The sequence below is a fragment of the Melanostigma gelatinosum genome, assembly GCF_949748355.1.
Source record: "Melanostigma gelatinosum genome assembly, chromosome: 20".
Classification (NCBI taxonomy): Eukaryota; Metazoa; Chordata; class Actinopteri; order Perciformes; family Zoarcidae; genus Melanostigma; species Melanostigma gelatinosum.
The window spans coordinates 14629720-14648809 of record NC_136653.1 but is presented as its reverse complement, the minus strand read 5'-3'; the positions used below and the strand labels follow the sequence as shown (position 1 = coordinate 14648809).

Sequence of the window (19090 nt, the reverse complement as noted above, 5' to 3'; positions counted from 1 at the left end):
CGGGATCCGCACCCCGTGCTTCCTGGTCAAATCAATGAGGCTCATGGCGGCGCCTAGCCACCGACAGCTCGCGCTGATCGGCTACAAACACCCCCAACCAAAGTCCCTAAACGTGCACACACACCCCGTGAACCCTCCACACTACACTACACTACCATCCCCAACATTACCCAACGAAGAAAAATGCCGAAAAAACCGTAAATTCTCGCTCTCAAAAACTCCGCTCCTGCGGCTCCGCACACCTCCGTCCACTCAGAGAGACAGAGAGAGAGACAGAGAGAAAGAGAGAGAGAGAGAGCAATAGAGAGAGAGAGAGAGAAAGAGAGAGAGAGAGAGAGAGAGAGAGAGAGAGAGAGAGAGAGAGAGAGAGAGAGAGAGAGAGAGAGAGAGAGAGAGAGAGAGAGAGAGAGAGAAAGAAAGAAAGAAAGAAAGAAAGAAAGAAAGAGAGAGAGAGAGAAAGAGAGAGAGAGAGAGAAAGAAAGAAAGAAAGAAAGAGAGAGAGAGAGAGAGAAAGAGAGAGAGAGAGAGAGAGAGAAAGAAAGAAAGAAAGAAAGAGAGAGAGAGAGAGAGAGAGAAGGAGAAAGAGAGAGAGAGAGAGAGAGAAAGAAAGAAAGAGAAAGAGAGAGAGAGAGAGAGAGAAAGAAAGAAAGAAAGAAAGAGAGAGAGAGAGAAAGAGAGAGAGAGAGAGAGAGAGAGAGAGAGAGAGAGAGAGAGCGAGATAAAGACTGAAAGCCCAAGAGGAACCTGTGTTGTGTTTATTGCCACCGCGGATGCATCCATCACGCTTATGGGGAGCACGGAGGATGTCACTCATATTATGAGGTGCAAAATGAACCAAGCGGTGGCTGCATAAATCACACTCTCACAGTGTGAGAGAGCACTGCATGCTTTAGCTGCTGTAGAGACAGAACAATAACAACACTGATCAAAGTGTTTTATGTGCTGAAAAGGCTGTCGTGTGATGGTGTGGAGTCGATGAATCTTCATCAAAAGTCATTTTGATTCTGAGGCCTGGCTCAAGAAGGGATTTCTGTGTTAAATTTCACACTAAAATCTAAAATCATTTTGAGATCTAATCCCGATAAACAATTAATTCCCCTCATTGGTGAATTTCCGTCTCGCATCTTTTGCTCGCTCTCTGCGTGCAAATGATGCCAAACATTACCTGCAAAGACCACCGTTCATTTTTGATGTTGAAGTGACAGCATTGACACTCAGTGACGCTCTCATTTTCATGTATTTAGAAATTTAAGAAAAGATAAGATGAGCCTTCATTGACTCCCACAGGGGAAACTGAGGTGCTTCATTGCCCTTTAACAATATATCTTTTCAATTTCTGGATCATGTTGAATCATTTCCGACCCAGGCCTGACATTCAGCACATCACTGGAAGATCCTATCGTAAACTTTTTGTTCAGCTTTCATAAGTCAGCTACAAAGGTTGCTGACACCTGAGGAATATTATTCCAGCTGTAGCGAGGAGACAAATGCAGGAACATGATACAGTTTCTACTGGAAGCTTATTATGTTTCAATTTTCTGGGTGAATAGGTGAATTATTCATTGCAAAAATGACTCAATTTGTGCTTTCACCGATAAAATCTGCCGCGTACCACTGACTTTGAATGAATTCACGCTGCCTTTTTGTCTTGTGTTCTGCCTTCAGTTCAGGGTAAATTTAGATCAACACAGATAATTCTTAGCTGTATTCAGTATCAGAAGTAAACAGTAGTATCACTCTAATGTACAAAGCCATGAAAAAGGAAAATGGATCAATATGATATTCTGTTTTACACCTCAGTTGTCTCACGGGAAGGCTGCTGAGGCATACACCACCACCACCGAGGGGCCTGAATGAAATCAATCTCAAAACAACGGGAATCAAATTGAGCGAGAATAAACGTGTCCTTCGACCGCTTTTGTGGAGTCACTAGTCAGCTACAAGACAAGCTGTCCAGTATCATGCATTTATCATATTCAATCCCCGATTTCTAATTTAATCAGAGAGAAAAGGGTAAAAGATGCAGGATGTTATGACATGTGATGACTCCTCTCCCACACGGGGCCATCACTGTGATACACACCAGCAATTGCCGCTAGATCTGGGGACAGATCATCAAAGGAGCGCGAGGCATTATTTGACAGAGAATGAATCATCAGCTGCATCACAACAGTGCTGTTTTAAGATAGAGTTTACTGGGAATGAGAAAGGTCAGAGAGCGAGGCGATTTATTCGGGGTATTATGGATTCACTGGAGCCCTCTGTGTGAAACAGAGACTTAAATCAAAACCATCCTCTTCAACATTGGGTGTTCTGTCGCTGATATTGACAATCCATAAAATGAGAATACGAAAAAGACAAGCTGTTTCACGGCATTGCCAATGAAGCTGGTTTTTAGTGGGTCTTGATTTATTGCAACTGCTTGATGTTGCTACAGAATAGGTCTTGTGCTATTCTACATTTTTTCACATTGTCAACATTCCCATCAAAAAGACCAAAACCAACAATGGATTGAACATATTAATAAGCTCTGCCTGTGTAGCCAAAGCCTGACGCAGCTCATTACTCTCCGTGAAATAGTATTTTAAGTTTATGTTTATTTGCACAATTTAATTAGAAATACACAAACATAAAAGAGATAAGAAATAATAAGCAGTGCAGGAAGAAGGATGAAAGCCCACTGGGCTCATACGGTCCCATTGCTGTTTATAAGCTATTAACGAGACTAAAAATCTGCAACGATGTCATCAGCTCTCTGAGACTGACAGTACAGCTTTGAGGTAAATGCTACCATGAGCATGCTCACAATAACAATGTTAACATGCTGTTCGCCATCTTAGTTTAGCATGTTAGCATGCTGACATTTGACAATTAGCACGAATCACGAAGCTCACACCGGCATTGCTCTCAGTGTATTAGACCATGAGCTGGGGCACTTTGTTTTGATCGTAGTGAAGGGAACATTTTCCGCAAACATTCCTTGTCGCCAGATACCACGGACTATTGATTCGAGCAGTCAGGTCAACCCATTGCATTTATCTCTGCCAACACAGTTGCCATGACATAAAACCTGTCGCTAAGCTAATTTTGCATTTGTGCTGGAAAAAGGTTGACACGAATTAGATAATGAGAGTGAGAAGAAAAGGACGTGAGATAACAGAGCCGGTGTGTAAATAGCAATGTTTCAATCAGGCATGGCAAGAACGTGTAACATCTTTGTCAGGGAGGCTGATATATGTTAATAAAATACAGCCAGAAATGTCATCACTATTCCAAGCCGAAAGAGATCATGTAGCCCTCTGCTCTGGTGCATTTCAATTTAGCAAATGTCATGAGAAGAAGGACATGACTCATACTGAGTAAAGAACTCGGTAATGGCAGGATTGTCATGCACACGGTGCAAGTCATTTGGTCCAGAACGCTTCAGCATATAAAGTGTGACGTTTGAAATAAAGGTGCCACAGGAAAGATGGTGTTAAGAGTCTGAATAAATTAACTTTGGAGCCCTCCAGTATGCATTCTCCCCCTTCAAGCTGACTACAAGTCACTGAAGGGCCACCACAGCACACTGTACTTGTTATTGTTCCCACGACTCTGCCTCAGAGCTAGCAGAAGACCTCAACGATCAGCAGTGCAAGCCTTAGCCCTTATTGAAGGCCTACCTCTCCCGGTGGCCATTATCTTTACCGCCTTGTTACCAGATGGGGCCGGTCAGCTCTGGCACACAAAGCAACCTCGTACACCGCCTTTGTGAGCACAGATGGGCCTTGAGGAGATGGTTGATATCACACGGAGGGAGGCTGCTCTCATTACAGAGGGAGGCTTGCTGACCGTGTGCAATAGGCACAATGACAAAATGCTCCTGTTGACCCACATACCTTTAATATTAAAGTTTCTTCATACCGCAATAGCCAAAGGCTTTAATGGTGATCACAAAAATAATTGGGGAAAGTTGGCACCCCTGTTTTGTGCTGTACATTGTAGGTATAGAAGCCCCTCATCTGCTGATGATTGGCTGTTGACAAAGCCTATATTTCTAGGTGTATTATTGTGGGGAGTATGCTGTCCAGCCTCCCGTAGCCATTTGTTAGATGCGTCTCAATCAGGTTTTTTACGGCACTTTGGGCATGCATCTCAACTGTAGTAGAGATGCATGCCCAAAAGAAAAACACAACATTTTTTATATTTTGACATGATAAACGACATGTTAGGGCATCAACCGCGCCAACGGTTCAGTGGAACGGCGCCAACATGGAGTTCAGTGGCCCCGGTGATGAGGATGCAGCGTGGGGTTGTTTTGCGTTAATTGTAATATGCACGGCTGCATGTAAAAGGGAATATAAGTGGAATGTTAATTTTCATTCACCATATAAACAGCTTATTGTGAATATAGTTGCTTTTTTGAAATAATAACAACTTGACTATTTGGTGCATGTAAATAGTCACTGGCAGTAGTTTGAGTAGTTTGAGCCAGCTAGTGTCTGCTATTCGGGAGAGGATTTGTAGATTCATCCCCCACTTCATCCCAAAATGGCCTCATTAGAGAGGATTCTTCCCTGGCAGAGACATTCCTTCTCATACCAACAAACAACACAAAGAAGCGTGATTAAAGAGGTATTTGAAGTACTGTCTGCCCTCATTTCTGGCACTCCTCCTCTTGGTATCATGAATCGACCTGCGCACATGATAAATCGAGACAGATCTACGCCCTACCAACTGTTATCATCCTGTTTCTCTGTCTTTTATTGTGGGTCTGGCCTGGGGGATCCTATTTGAGCGACCAGGCAGCTGTCAACAGTGCAGCCTGGCAGACTGCAGAGGAGACTGAAAATGTGATGTGCTATTTCTGGGACTCCATAGAATACAAAAATGAAGCTCAGCAGAGGATAAGTGATGCCAGATACTGAACAGGGTAGACACACAGTGGATGTGTAATCAGGTCATGCTGCCTTAACAACAAGCCACCTTATATCTCTATGAAAATTATCGCATTGTCATCTCTGTTCATCTTTTTTTCTATAATTTAGTGTTTTGCCATTGCTTTCTGTTTGGCTTACATACAAAATATGTCATAAAATAAAGAAAAGGGTGGGGGAGAGAGAGTGTGTGTATGTGTGTGTGTGTTCCTCTGCAGAACATATTGTGTTTAAATTCTCAGCAGGATCTTCTCCTGAAGATCAAACAGTGATGGCTCAGAATCTTTAGATCAATATATACGTACATCAACACATGTTTGGATGTGACCCAGGTATGGATATCTAAATGTAAAAAGATAAAACATGACCAAAGTAGTAGTTGGTCATTTTACTTAACCAGCTACAATATCCACATAGTCAAAAAAAAAGTGATTTAAAATGTCAAGGTCTGCGGAGAAAGCATGACCTTTCACAGCATTTCTACAACAAGCGTGTTCATAACATTTATCTTTGAATGCATCACATAGAAAAAGATGGTCCTATCCAAGAAGATGACGGCTGGGGACAGAACCTCATGAGATAAAATGTAATTAACTTCGAATAAATAATAAAAAATGACAATAAAATATCCAAATTATATCTCTTTGATTTGGTTTAGCCGTTTCGTATACATATCGTCATTGTTTGGGCCATAGATATGGATTATCTGCCCACGTCTGTGTTTGCACGTGTGTGGTTGCGAGCGGACATTGCAGTCATTTTATTATTAAATCAACAGGCAAGATAAAAGGCTCCTTTACCCACACTGAATAGCAGGAGGCGATAAAAGCCCCTGACGGCAGTCTGAGAGCAACATTATCTGAGAGGACAAATCCAATCACAGGGCCAATTAACATGAGGTCCCTGTTTTATAGCTCATAACTTCTAGACATTAGAATGTAATATCTCTATTTGGTTGCTGGGTGTAAAGATGAAATATCAAAAACAGACAAAATAGTTCAGCTGTATTATAAATGTCTTTAATATTTTCTGTAATCCAGTTTTATATCAAATCACTCATAAACATGCACAATATTATATTTGTATCATCAGGCGAATGAAAGGTAATGTTTTGAAGTCTTTTTGTATCTTATAAAGCAAAGTGATAACGTGTCCCTTTGTGTGTGTGTCATTTAAATAACTGCTCTTTTTAGTGGAATGCTAGTTTGAAAGTATCTAATTTAAGTTAACATAAAGACAAACAGTGAAAATGACAGTTATAGATATAGATATGGGCCTAAACTGTTTGTTTAATCCATAAAAAACTCATTTTGAAATGTACAAATTGTGGTTTTACAGATTTAACAGACAATATGTCATTAAATGAGCTTCAGAGGTGCTGGTAGGCAGATTGTGTTACTTTCAGACAGAGCCAGGCTACTGTAGCTGTGTCCCCCCCCCCTGTTTCCAGCCATTATGCTAAGCTAAGCTAACGGGCTGCTGGCCACAGATGAGACTTATGTTGATCTTCTCGTCAAACTCTTGGCAACAAAAAACATTGAACAATTTCTTTTGAGACATATGTCAAAAAGACACTTGGACAAATGCTCGTTCACTATGTCACATGTTACAGCTACTGTAGCTGTTTCCACACCTTTTTGGAAGCTTTCGAAATGCATTTCCCCCCCCCCCCCACTCAAATATTATTACCCACTCAATTTTTGATCAATTGAGTGCTTGCAGTTCTTAGAGGTTATCAAGGGATCAGCAGAGAGGGGAAGGAGAGGTCACCACAATAGCAAATGTGGTCAAGAACGGGATTAGTAATGTAACACAATGCATTTTTAATAAAGCAGCACATAAAGTTGGATGGTTATGCACTACGGTGTATCCATTATTCATGTTTTTGTGGGGTCAAGCTTGAAAGCTGCATTTTGACGATATGTTGCTTTAACTGTGATCTCTGAATTTACATATCGAGATAATTTAACAGATTTGTTATTTTTGAAGGAAGAAGAAAATGATCTTCTGAAGCTCCAAGACAGAGGAACGCTGATTTTTCTTAATTCACTCCTTATTTTTTTAAATGTAAATTAGTTGTGTACCACACTGTCTCAACCTATTCTCAAATCAAACAGATGGTGTCTGACAGAGGTATGACCGTATCACGTGTAGCTGTGACTGCAGCAGAAGATTATACATTGAAAGCTGAACACGAGTGGAGATTTTCTCCCCACATCTCTTACTGCAGTTGCATGCTGCCTGAAATGTCATGATGGGAATCTAGGGGCTGGAACAAATGGCAATGGAAAGGACGAGAAGAATCAGCAGCTGCCAGCTGGTTAACTTCAGGCCACATTGGTGGAGTCACGCCTACATGATGAGTACATTATGCTAGAAACCCTTTAATCGTAGCTCCCTGCACAGCAGAACACGTTTAAGTTCAACCATGCCTTTTCCCCCAGTGACATTTAAGAACACTGAGCACTTAGCAGCTAAATCTTAGTATTGCTGGTCCCTCAAAAATCAATTGCAAAATCAATACGAGGTAAGAAAGAGACAATCTCATGAATGTTCAGACATTTTGCAGCACCCGGTAATTATCTCCTTCATGTGATTTCCAGTTGCCATAGGGACAGAGACAATGCAATCAATTAAACCACACATGTTGGGTCTGTTGGAGATATAAAAAACACATTGTTTCCACGACAAAAATAGTATTATTATCGTGTTCTTGCACTGGAAAGCTGCACTTAATGGAAACTACTTGAATCAAACACACATCATTCTTTTTTAGTTTTACATCATCAAGATGTGCTTATGCAACTTCCCTAATAAGTACGACAGACAAAGACGAATTAATATGACAGAGAGCGATTTAATGCAAAGACATTAATTAACCTCTTTGCCGTTATTACAACTATATCATATGTGATAACGACGCCTTGTCCACAGAGCTGAAGAGCAGGCAGGGAACACAATGTACTGAGCAGTGAGGCACTCCTTCTCCTGCCTTGTGTCTTCATCTACATGTTTGTGTGACACGTGTCTCTGCCGGCAGAGCTGGAAGACTGAAGAGACCCAGTCACATTGTCAGAGGACACTAGATGACCACAGTGGAAAGTTGCCATCGGTGCTTTAAAAGCCCAACACACACACACACACACACACACACAAAAACACATCCAGATGCACGCACACACTCGATGCAACTCTTGCGTGTGATGGGCTGGTGTTGACAGTAGGAGCCGCTGATGACTCACCACCAGATGAGTGATCAGCCGGCTCAGCCTGAGTCACCTGAGTGTTCTGATCTTCATTTATCACAGTAAGTGCAGCCACAGGTGGAGGCGGCGGCCTGGACCCACCTGCCATTCTCTGTTTGCCTCTCACTATGTAAATAAAGTCTTCATTTCATGTGTTGGCTTTGTACAAAGACAGACATCACCTCCTCTTGTCCCTATGGACACACAAAGCTGAATCACACCAATCTGCCAATGCGACGCCTGCCCGTTCATACAATTACTATAATTATGACACATTGCTGACGTCATCAACTGACAGCTCTAATACTCGAATCGTAATTGAATGGGTTGTGTAACAAATGGCCCCTGATTTCATGGAGCTTTTAAGGCTGCATTAGTAATGTGGATGAAGGCAGAATTGGAGAGCTCTTCACCATTTAAAAGCAGGAGGAAGAGGAGCTTAAGGCTTTCACACAGCAGGAGAAAAGCACAGTGGCCATCTTCTTCCAACTCTGCCTGATTGTTAAGACTCTCCATGTCTGAGGGCTCAGGTTTTGTCATAATAATGTGTGCACAGAGCCGCAGCAAGAGCTGCCTCTATCAACCTTTGTTGATAGAGGCAGCCGATGTTTGCATAAGCACCACTAGATATTCACATTACTTATTTATCACTCTCAAATGGTTTTTTGTTGATATATTCTGCTTTTTGATCCTGTGTAGCTGATTGAACAGAGCAGAAAATCCACACTCTTGTCAGAGTATCCATCAAAATCACATATTTTCAGTTATGGTGCTCAACCGAATTAACAGTATTGACATACTTGCACATGTCCAACAGCTCGACTAAATAATTTATCCCCGTCTCCCTCTCTTCCCTCGAGAAGGTGCCTCCATTTTGCTCTGAAAAGCAGACGCAGTTCATTCCCCTCCACCACACGGACAGCACCACCCTGCAGAAACACTCCTCTTCAGATATCAGGTAGATCAGTGTCTTTTTCTGGCCCGACAGTGACGCAAGCTGCACACATTGCGCTGTCAAATTCAGACATCATCATCTATTTATGGACACATGCGCATGCAGAGCAGAGCCGAGGATGATTGAAGGAGCCACAATTGGAAATAAGTGCCCTGGGTGCTGTTTGTGTCAGTGGATGATAAATCATGTGACTGAGGCTTTTATTACAAAGGAAAATTAGTACAATCGGGCTCAGAATGCATTGTGAACATGATATTGCCATAATGAAGAATTGATTTGGTTGGATGTGCTGTGGAACGCTGACATCACAACTAGGATTTTTGGAAATAAGAGAGCATAATAATATGTCTGCAGTGCAGCTGCGTTGTTTGTAAACTGCAAACCACCTCCACTGTGTCGTGCTACAGTTTCAAAGCCTCTCCTAACAATGACACTAATCGTTTCCAGATGACAACAACATTACCCCAGTGTTTCTGACAGTCGGGCTAATCCCAAACAACATTTTTTCCTTCAGCAAATTGCATGCAATATTGAGTGCATGTTCCTGTATGATGACGGAGGAGGGCCAAAGCCAAGCATGCATTTCCCCGTGGGTTGATGGTTAACACCAAGAGACAGCTCCCTATCGGGTCAAAGCCAAGCCTGGGTAGTGGTGGCGATGTCACAGACACAGGAGAACAGAAGGGAACGTACCGAGTTGTGTTTCCCCATCCACGCATATCCACTGTGAGAGGCTGAGCCAAACCGTTCTTTACCCCGCTGTCTCATCTGCTGCCTCTCAACAGAACGAAAGGGGTTTCCTGATCAGGGAGAGGAAAAAGTGAGAAAATTGGGAGTAAAAAAACGCTGCCAGCTCGATGAAACTGCAGCTGCTTTATACTTTTTGAGCACTTGGTAGGAAAAGTTGTCAAAACAAAACGGTTTATTTGTAGTTGTTGCTCTGCCAGGATGAAAGTAGCAGTCCGGCAATGGTAATAAAGGAGCAATATTTCTCATTTTCTTAAAAGGTCCACGGGTGCGGCTAGCTTACGGCAGCTAACGGCTACGGTTTAGCAGAAGGGTAAACTATTAGCAACATTTTCTCTCCAAACCTCAAACAGTTTAACCTTCAGCTAACTGAAATCAGAAAAAAACATAATAGGCCAGTTGTTCAAATGCTTTAAAATGTATTTTTAATCGCCCTGATGGTGTCCTACCATAAAACCCACAACAGTCAAGAGTAGCTACTTTTTACCACAACCTTAACCAAGACGTTTTGGTTGCCTGAACTTAACCAAACCATAAATATAGAAATGGCAGATCAGAACATGCTCTGATAGAGACAAGGTTGCATATATGATCCAGGAACCTTTGTTGCATATCACTCCTTTTTTCCTACATATTTTCTGTCATCTCTCTACTGACAGCTTTCTAGTACTAAAGGCATAACTTGCCTGCCGAAAATAGAAATGCATTTCTTTCAAATGGTCAAATAGGGTTGATTTTGAAGACAGTGACCAACATCGGGGGTCATTTTTCACTCCAGTACTCCCCCTGAAGCTACACCACGTGTTAAACAATAATTTAAGAGTAAACCCATGGGGGAAAAAAGCAATATTTACTGGGAGGAAATGACTGCTTCCTGCACAAATAGCAGCCAACATATAGCCAGCTGATAATGAGTGCAGGAGATGAAAACAACCTCCACAGAATTATAGTCCTCCATGCATAAATTAATATAATAACGACCTGCACATTGGTGGTGCAATGCAGATGGCACTCAGATGATTCCCAGGCTCTGCTGTGCACACTGAGGAACACTGCATGGCATTATATTAAAATACAGCTCTTCCAAATATAGGCTACATTGCATGAAAATACAAGTGTGGTGGGGCTTTACGCCCATATATGAACCAACAAACTGCTGTTTACAGGGTCTGTGAATTGCCATGCTGAATACAATTTCACTTGAGTATGCCAATTTAACTGTTTCAAGTGTCAACGCTGCATATTCACATCAGTCAGAGGATAAAAAGGCAAGATGTCCTTTTAAGTGGTGACGCGTGTCCACTGTGGTTGAAACAATTACGCGCTCATTTTTCTCTCTATACCTCGTCATTTCCCCCCTCCCCACTTTCTCCGAGTTATTTCTTTTCACAATGTCTCATGCTGCAACGCCGGGCTGAGGCATCGGGCACTATGCCGGTGCCTGTGAGCCGAGCCTCTCGGGGGTTGAGATAAAGCTGAGCTGACAAGTGGCTTCATCTGCGTCAGTGTCCTTTGAAACAGTCGCAGAAAAGGGAGAAAATGAAGGCGAAGCATGTTCCTCCAGAGGTGGGCCCCCTTTATACTTCACCTCTCGGCTTCCCCCGGCACGCAGCTGGCTTTTGCCTCAGGCCGCTTCCTCAAATAAAGCTGTCTTCACGTTGCAAATATAACATGGAGGCAATGCAATGAAACAGCGTAAAAAAAAGAAGAACAAGCTGTGTACTGTTGATTTGAGAAGCTTGAGGCATTTATTTTTCATTGCTACTATTACATTCAGTGTGTAGGCAGTTAAAGCTACTGAGCTGCTCACATATTCATCTCAGAAATATAATCCTGCGTTTGACACACACGCAGGTGTTTCAGAGGAAGGCTTCATAAGAACACCACTCGCTCTACTGGATGAAGACAAATGCATCTCCCTCTCGCCTCTCTTCCCCCAGTCTTCTCTCCTTTAATGCCCATCCCCCCCCCCCTCCTGAGGAGGGGCACGTTAAATAATTGAGGGGTAATCCCCCTCTATTACTGTAGCTTTCCTGCATCTCACTAATATTTGGTTGTTCTGATATAGAATTACAAAGGATACAAATAGAGAATGAGTTGTAATGTGTGTGTATAATTAATGGCTGGTGCTACATGTGTGTAAGAACACAGGGATCCTCAGGGGGTGAGATAAAAAACAAAACAAAGAGAACCATCATTACCAATTCAGAATTATTTTTGCTTCCCATTACATTTTGAAGAGGGCTTTTCCAGCAGGTAACATACGTATTACCAAAGCTGAATCTATGCTGCATTGGAAGATATGAATGGTACAAATGATGCATCGTGTCACCGGGTCTGTGAGGCATCAGTGCTGTCAAGTTCCCCTCACTAATGCAAGCGGCTTCCGTTCTGCTGTAGATCGGACGAACAGATCCCTGAAGAGTTCGCAGAGGAGGTGAGATTTTTTCAGAAACATAGTACAGCTTCATGTCGCCATTCATTGTTGCTTATACGATACAGACCACCGAGAATTTGACAGCAATTTTGAAGCTGCAATGGCAGAAAATTGAAGCTTTCCTGGTCGGGATCTATAATGAGGTGTTTGCTGACACCTGCTGTCTCAAAGCAGGAAGGAACGTCAACTTTTATTTGTATTTTTATAGAGAGTGAATATACGTATATATCCTACTATGTATGAGCTGTTGCTTTATCTTCTCTTCAGTGGTTGAACTACACTAAAAGCTGAGACTTAATCATTCTAATTATGCAAACATCTAGCAGAGTAAAAAAAAAAAATCAGACTACCGCAGGTTAATCTTGAGCATATTCTTTTTTATAAATAATTGAATAGTTCTGTCCATCCATACAAATCAGAAACATAATTTAATTAAAATCCGTATAAAGAGAAGAAACAGAAAACAATGAGCGCTGCATCAAACACAGCTCACTCATTTACACCAGTCAACAGTCAAACCGACACATAAGAAAGGCAGATTCTTTAAAATGAGACGCAAGGCAAAGTGGCTTAAATGTTAAACGCCTGAGATTTTTAAAAATCTGTTCACGCGTCCTCATCTCAAAAATTTAAAAAACCTCCACCCCCAAATAAAACCACATGATGAATCTGTGTGAACTCCAGCTCAAACTCTCTTTTTCTAACAGCGTTTCAAACTATTTCAGCAGGTGAGAGCAACCAGACAGAAATTACTTTATAATTCTATGTTATTCACCTTTCTTTTTATAGTGCAAACTAGAATGACTTTAAACAGCAACTAAGGCTCAACGAATGCTTCATCCTGCTTGATGTTGCGACAGTTTGCCTAAATTAAAGAGGACATTCATCTTGTATTAACCTTCTTTCCTGTCAACATAGCATCTCTCTAAAATGTGCAATTCAGCATGCAGCAATGCTACCTGGATATAAATAAACTCTTGGAAATGAAAAGATCGTTCCATTGATGCAACTTACAATCATAAAGGAAGCATTCTGTATCCTAATGTGCTCTAAATCCCCTCTCATGCACCGAGCATCAGCTCTGAGTTGAACAGGTTTCTTATACTCTGGTCCTCCTAACTGTCTGACACAGTAGCAGGCTCAGCCGTGTCTTCCTCCATCATATTCACTGAGCCTGAGGGCTCAGAACTACTGTTTTGCACCTCTGGGATACTCGCGTCACTCTGGTTCTCTGTGGTGATTTCAAGGCCTGCGAGGTCATCCGCAGTCTCTCTGCTCGGGGAAGTGTCAGTGATCCGGTCAATTACATCCTCCTGCTCAGTCTCCTGGATGTCTGATTCCTCTTCCCTCTCTGGGGATGAAGGTCTTTGGTCAACAGATGAGGTATCTGTAAAAAAAAAAATACATACATAGACAAGCAGTTAGAGGAAAGCTGCACCTCAGGATACCGTGACAGCGTTTTAGAAATACGCTGCTTTTGCTTTTTCTAGTTGTGTTTCACACACACATTCATAAATCTGTCATTTGGGAGGATTATTATGATGTGATAAAAGTAGAAAATAGTTCACCAACTGAGTCATTAAATGAACCCAGACATGCAAACAATAGCTGGTTTTAAACTGGGTTTTTTTTTCAAGCTGGGTGGCATTGACAACATGTGATTGTTTCATTCAGCTGCACAATTCAATCAGTTGTAGAGGCACTTACCCAAGCTACACTGATCCCCAGAGTCGTCTCCATAATTAGCAAACATGGAGCTCTGGCCCATGTCACTGGTGTCTGAAAAGTCTGGAGTCATTGCTTTGGGTATGTTGGAAATATCTGCAATTCAAACATTTTATTCTGTGTGAAAACAGGTCAACTAAATCAGAACAATGAAAACAAATGAATGCTTCTTAAAATAGTATTACCCAAGTCCACCGCTGGCTGAGTAGACGAGGGTACACGCATGTCCTGCACAGCTCCTTCGATTTGACTGAAATCTATTTCACTGACGTGGCTACATGCATCCACAGAAGGCACCTGGGAAGAGAAACCTGTGAGTGGAAGGAAAGGGACAAAACTATCCAACTACCAAGGGACGTTTAAGATAATAAAGATGCGATAACATGTACCTCAGTGTGGTCGCTTGCAACCAGCGCTTCACTGTTGTCGATCACAGTGGATTGAGGCTGAGCAGCACGAGTTGGGATTCTGTGCAAGTAGCCATAGCCAATGCCACAGCCTAAGCTACAACCCAAGACAAACAAAACGTGGGTTATTATCATACATGTTTAATGTGACTGTATATATACACACTGTACATGATGCCTACCTGCCCTCTCCTCCCCATGCTCCATTCGGAGCCACCACTACCTCTCTGCATTGGTCGGTCTGTGTGTTGTACACCAGCAGCTTCAGAGGTTTCCCCTCACTGGCTTCAATCAAAGAAAAGAAATCCTCCGACTGCAACACAACAAAGACAGGAATTGAAGATGTTGCACTGCATTTGTTCATGAACGCTAGTATCCTAATATATCCATTTATATGACCAAAAAAAAAACAACAACTTACATCTTGCAACACCTGGTCAGCTCCTACAATGAAGTCATCGTGAGCAATAAGGCCGGCCAATGCTGCAGGAGAATTGGTTTCCACATCCTGAACGGGGGATGATTATGAAGGAGTTTATATTTCGAAATCACTATTTGTGAATGTATGTGGGACAATTACAATTTTTCCATTTGGTGGTACCCTATTGGGAGGTAACAATCCTACAAGTACATCACTGTATTAATGGTTAGGATCCCCTGGCACATTGTCTTTCCTCCTAACTTAAATGAATTACACTGAAAGCTGGCTCGAACAATAAACTGTTTTTATATCAGGGCAGCAAGAGTTAAACAGAGAAAGTTAAAGAACAGCTCGTATTAGGGCTAGACTTGATTTACCAGGACGTGCCAAACGTTCTCATTGGCTCCCTCGAAGCTGCAGAAGCGGACGCTGGCACCCAGTAGACCCTGACCACCCCACATGTTACTGGGTATCACCTCCAGTTCCTTCACCCGCTGTGTTTTAGAGCTGTACACTTCAAGTTTCACTGCTTTCTCCACGTTGGCTTTTAGAAGATCTTTCAGCAAGTCACTGTCTTTATTCTGGAGAAACAAGAGAAATGTCGACTATTCCAGCTGAGTCAGCGCAATGAGAACATGAAATGAGATTAAAGCAGACTGTATGGCCCAGGTTATAATTCAGGCTTGATGTTTGAATGTTATTGTTGGGAACCAAAAAAAAATAAATGGATGTCAAGCTTGCACAGAAGCACACATCAATGTACATTTAAACAGTCCAAAATGAGTTAAAAGGACCAGACCAAAACAAAGAAGGTCATCTTTGGTGTCCTGTAAAAGAGTATATACAACTGCAGCTTCACATGAGATTTAAGACAGTTGACAAACATCTATCGTCCTCATCGTGTAAATGGTTAACAACATTTCTTACATCAACATCCACTGGTTGCAGGGGAGAAAGGGTCCCGTAGGGAGCTACTCCAAATACAACAGCCTAAGTAACGCATTGACTGTAAAACCCAACACGTCTAACGGTGTCTGTGCTTCATAACTGGTACTAGTGAGCACTAGGGCCCGTCATAGCGTGCACAGGGGCCCGTCATAGCGTGCACAGGGGCCCATTGGTGGAACGTGGACACGCCAAACATGCGATATACTGAAGCCTCACAGGAGTCTACTCACAAGTCGTGTATTCCCGATGGAGAGAATGAAGTCAAAGAAGGGCTCCAGACCAGCCCTCAGAGCTGGCGAGTCATCTTGAACCTGAAATATGATACAAACACATACGAGACTTGGCCATGGACGTATAGTTGATTTGACATAAAGGCTACAGTGTTACAGTCGCCCCCATGTGTCAACTAAAGATATTGCAACGGCCAGAATTTGGGGAGCTTTCTTGCGAGATATCGCACCGTCGGTGTGTTCCTCACATGGTCGATAGGTTGACATGCAACTGTATAATTTATGCTTCGGCTCCTAGTATCAGGTTCAGCTTCTGAACAATCACAGTGTCTAGTAAAAGCTAGATAACAGTCTGGGTGGGTGCCAAGTGCCACCTCATCATGGGCGGGGACACCATTAAAGGTGTCACGAGTTACAACACGAACAGATTAACCGGACAATTAAAAACGAGTGTTTCATCGTAGGTAAATGCAGCAACATTTGTCCACGACTGACATAGACTAGTGCGCAAGTAAGTGACTAAAGATGGGTAAAAGAACGAGCTGTAACGTTCGGGGCAAACCTAGTGCTAACCTTGCACTGTACGTACCCCGTGGACATGATATCCAGTGTGGGTTCCCCCGTCCGACAAAAACGAGCTCTGCGGCAACCCCATTGCCCTCGACAGTGTGTTTAACTAAGCAACGCAGACACTGACTTTAATGTCACTGAGGCAGAGCAATGTTAGAAGTCATTGCTAAAGGCTACCGCCGAGGCACGTTGTGACAGCGGCGCCGCTTCCGAGATAAAGGCACAGCTAATAAATAAAGATGTCCGAATCATCGCCATGAGGATATCGAGCAATCGGCGGTTGATTAGCCGTCCTTGCATGAGTTTTTGAGGTTTTATATTCAGGAGAAAATGTCATTGTCCGCAAAACATTTGGATATTTAATACAACTCACAAATGTGTTTGGTAGTTACATATAACATGCTTGGAAATCAGGCATACAAACTCAGACACTGTATCTGATTTGAAGAGTTTCACATGGGCTCATATTTTGGTTACATGTTCCAAGGGAGAAAACAAACCGACACGCTGAACCTAAATTGTTTGCTTATTTCCCATGTTGCATTGGTTTACAAGGATAGGATCTGATTCTAGCACAAAAGACAGTGAGCGCTTTACAGCTACATTGAGGAACATGTACTAATTTGGTTAGAAGAAGGAATACTGACTGCACGTGTTCTGCAGCCCAGGATAAAGTTTTATATCACTAATATATTCCCACAGAATACATACATGCAAAACAGAATGTCACAATAATAACAACAGTGATGATAGTTATGTTTGCATTTTAACAGATAATATTTGAACTCGTACAATGCTACCTCCAGAAATGTCAATATTGTTGGGATCTAAAGGAGCGTGTTTGGGTTATCAGCATTTAAGAAACTGAATTCTTGACATCAATAGAATTATTGATGTATGTAACAATTATTAATGATTATTAATAAAAACGGGGCACCACCCTGCGAACAGGGACCAATAACCAAACGATAAAACTAAGTCTCATAATTAGTAGTCACTCATAATGTCAATAGTCTGCGTATGACTATACATTCAGTGACAGTGAAGGTTTAAGTTCGAGCACCGGCTACTACATACAGTCTTATCAAATACATATGCACAAGTAATCACAGACGACTGCTCCTGAAAGTATAACAGAGTTTATTGAATCAAAATAATAAATGATCAAATCAATTAATATTGCAACCAACAAACATTATCATACAATTTTATATGCCTAAACTAAAGAATGAATAAAATGGATGAGGGTGTATGTCTGTGTGTGTATGTGTATGTGTGTGTGTGTGGGTCTGTGGGTGAACAGGAAGGAGTCTTACAGCTACGCTAAAGACTACAAAGATGGCGGCGTCGAGTGACGCTGGCCAAAGGGGAGGGGCCTTAAGAACTACAGCTAGAAACTACAAAGATGGCGGAGTCGAGGGACCCGGACAAAATGGCAGAATGGGGCTGCTGTGCGTAATTCACGTTTGCCTGGGCAGCACGTGATGTGAGGCGCTCGTTTGAACGAGGTTCCCCAGGGGTAGAATTCGGAGCTGTGTGTGTGTGTGTTTCGTGAAAGGAGGAAAGAGAAAAAAGGTGGGGGCTCATGAATCAGACTTCTGCGCGCGGTGCGCGTTGTAGTGAGCCTGAGTTGGCTGGCTCTATCACGCATAAATATACCGCTGTCGTCTTGAGAACTGCCGGTAACTTATGCCGTGATAAACCACGCACCTCAGCTCACTCACCGAGTCGAGTTAATGAAAAGAGAACTTCCACACGGAGTGGAAGACAATGAATGAAATTAATCCCAAAGAAACAGTCATAGTTGATACACAAATACAGCGGCGCTTCTCTGCGCCGTAATGATTGCGTAATACCTCAATATCACGCGACAGTCTTAAACACACAAAAACACGGGAATATCAACATATAAATGAATGGCCTGAATTAAACTTAAGTTAATTTAAGCTAAGCTATGCCCAAATGCCAAGAATCTTACTTGTAGATGCTTCGTTGCAACGTGGAAGTGTTTGTGGCAAAGCTGTCCGTTTTCCTCGTCGGGAAGGGGGACAGGGGGGAGCTTGCGGGTCGGCGCGGCTTTGCAGCGGGCGCTGTGTGTCGCGCGGCGGTGAGCTGGCGCGGCTTCGGTCCGTTAGCGTGGCTCTGGAGCAAACGCAGGTCCGGTCTGTACTCGCTGCAGGGAGAACAGTTAACTTCGGATGAGACGACGTGTCTGCGCGTCTTGCCGGGAATCCTCGGTCACGAGAGGAGCGAGGCTTCGTCGGGCTCCTCTGTGCCGGTTTGTGCACAAAATAAAAAGAAAGGCGGAGAACGGATCGCTGATGCGGGTTCGTCTCGCGGGCTGGTGGAGCCGTACTCAAAGTGGAACACTGTCGTTTCGTCCAGCAAAACGGCTCGTGACCTGTCAGGGTTTGATGAGGGTTTGAGGGGCTTCCTCGTGGCTTTCTGTGGCCTGGACGGGGGTGTCCGAGCGAAGAGAGCGTGGTGTG

At 42.8% G+C, this 19090-nt stretch overlaps 1 protein-coding gene across 1 annotated transcript; it reads right to left on the bottom strand.

The window, feature by feature from the left end:
• Window positions 1–11628: 11628 nt before the first annotated feature.
• LOC306794203 (Golgi reassembly-stacking protein 1-like) lies at window positions 11629–16783 on the bottom strand. The gene is made up of 9 exons (XM_079292176.1): window positions 16621–16783; window positions 16032–16112; window positions 15231–15434; window positions 14854–14940; window positions 14615–14745; window positions 14415–14529; window positions 14211–14322; window positions 14008–14121; window positions 11629–13687 (listed from the first exon to the last, which is right to left on the bottom strand). Exons 1-9 carry the CDS (start codon window positions 16684–16686, stop codon window positions 13416–13418), a joined length of 1182 nt encoding a protein of 393 aa, XP_079148302.1. The 5' UTR covers window positions 16687–16783; the 3' UTR covers window positions 11629–13415.
• Between the last annotated feature and the right edge of the window lie 2307 nt (window positions 16784–19090).

Coding starts and splice junctions, on each gene's coding strand:
- LOC306794203 (XM_079292176.1), bottom strand. CDS start 16,686: ATGGGGTTGCCGCAGAGCTCGTTTTTGTCGGACGGGGGAACCCACACT. Junction 16,113..16,620: donor CTGGATATCATGTCCACGGG/GTACGTACAGTG, acceptor ATCATATTTCAG/GTTCAAGATGACTCGCCAGC. Junction 14,323..14,414: donor TTGCAAGCGACCACACTGAG/GTACATGTTATC, acceptor TTCTCTTCCCAG/GTGCCTTCTGTGGATGCATG.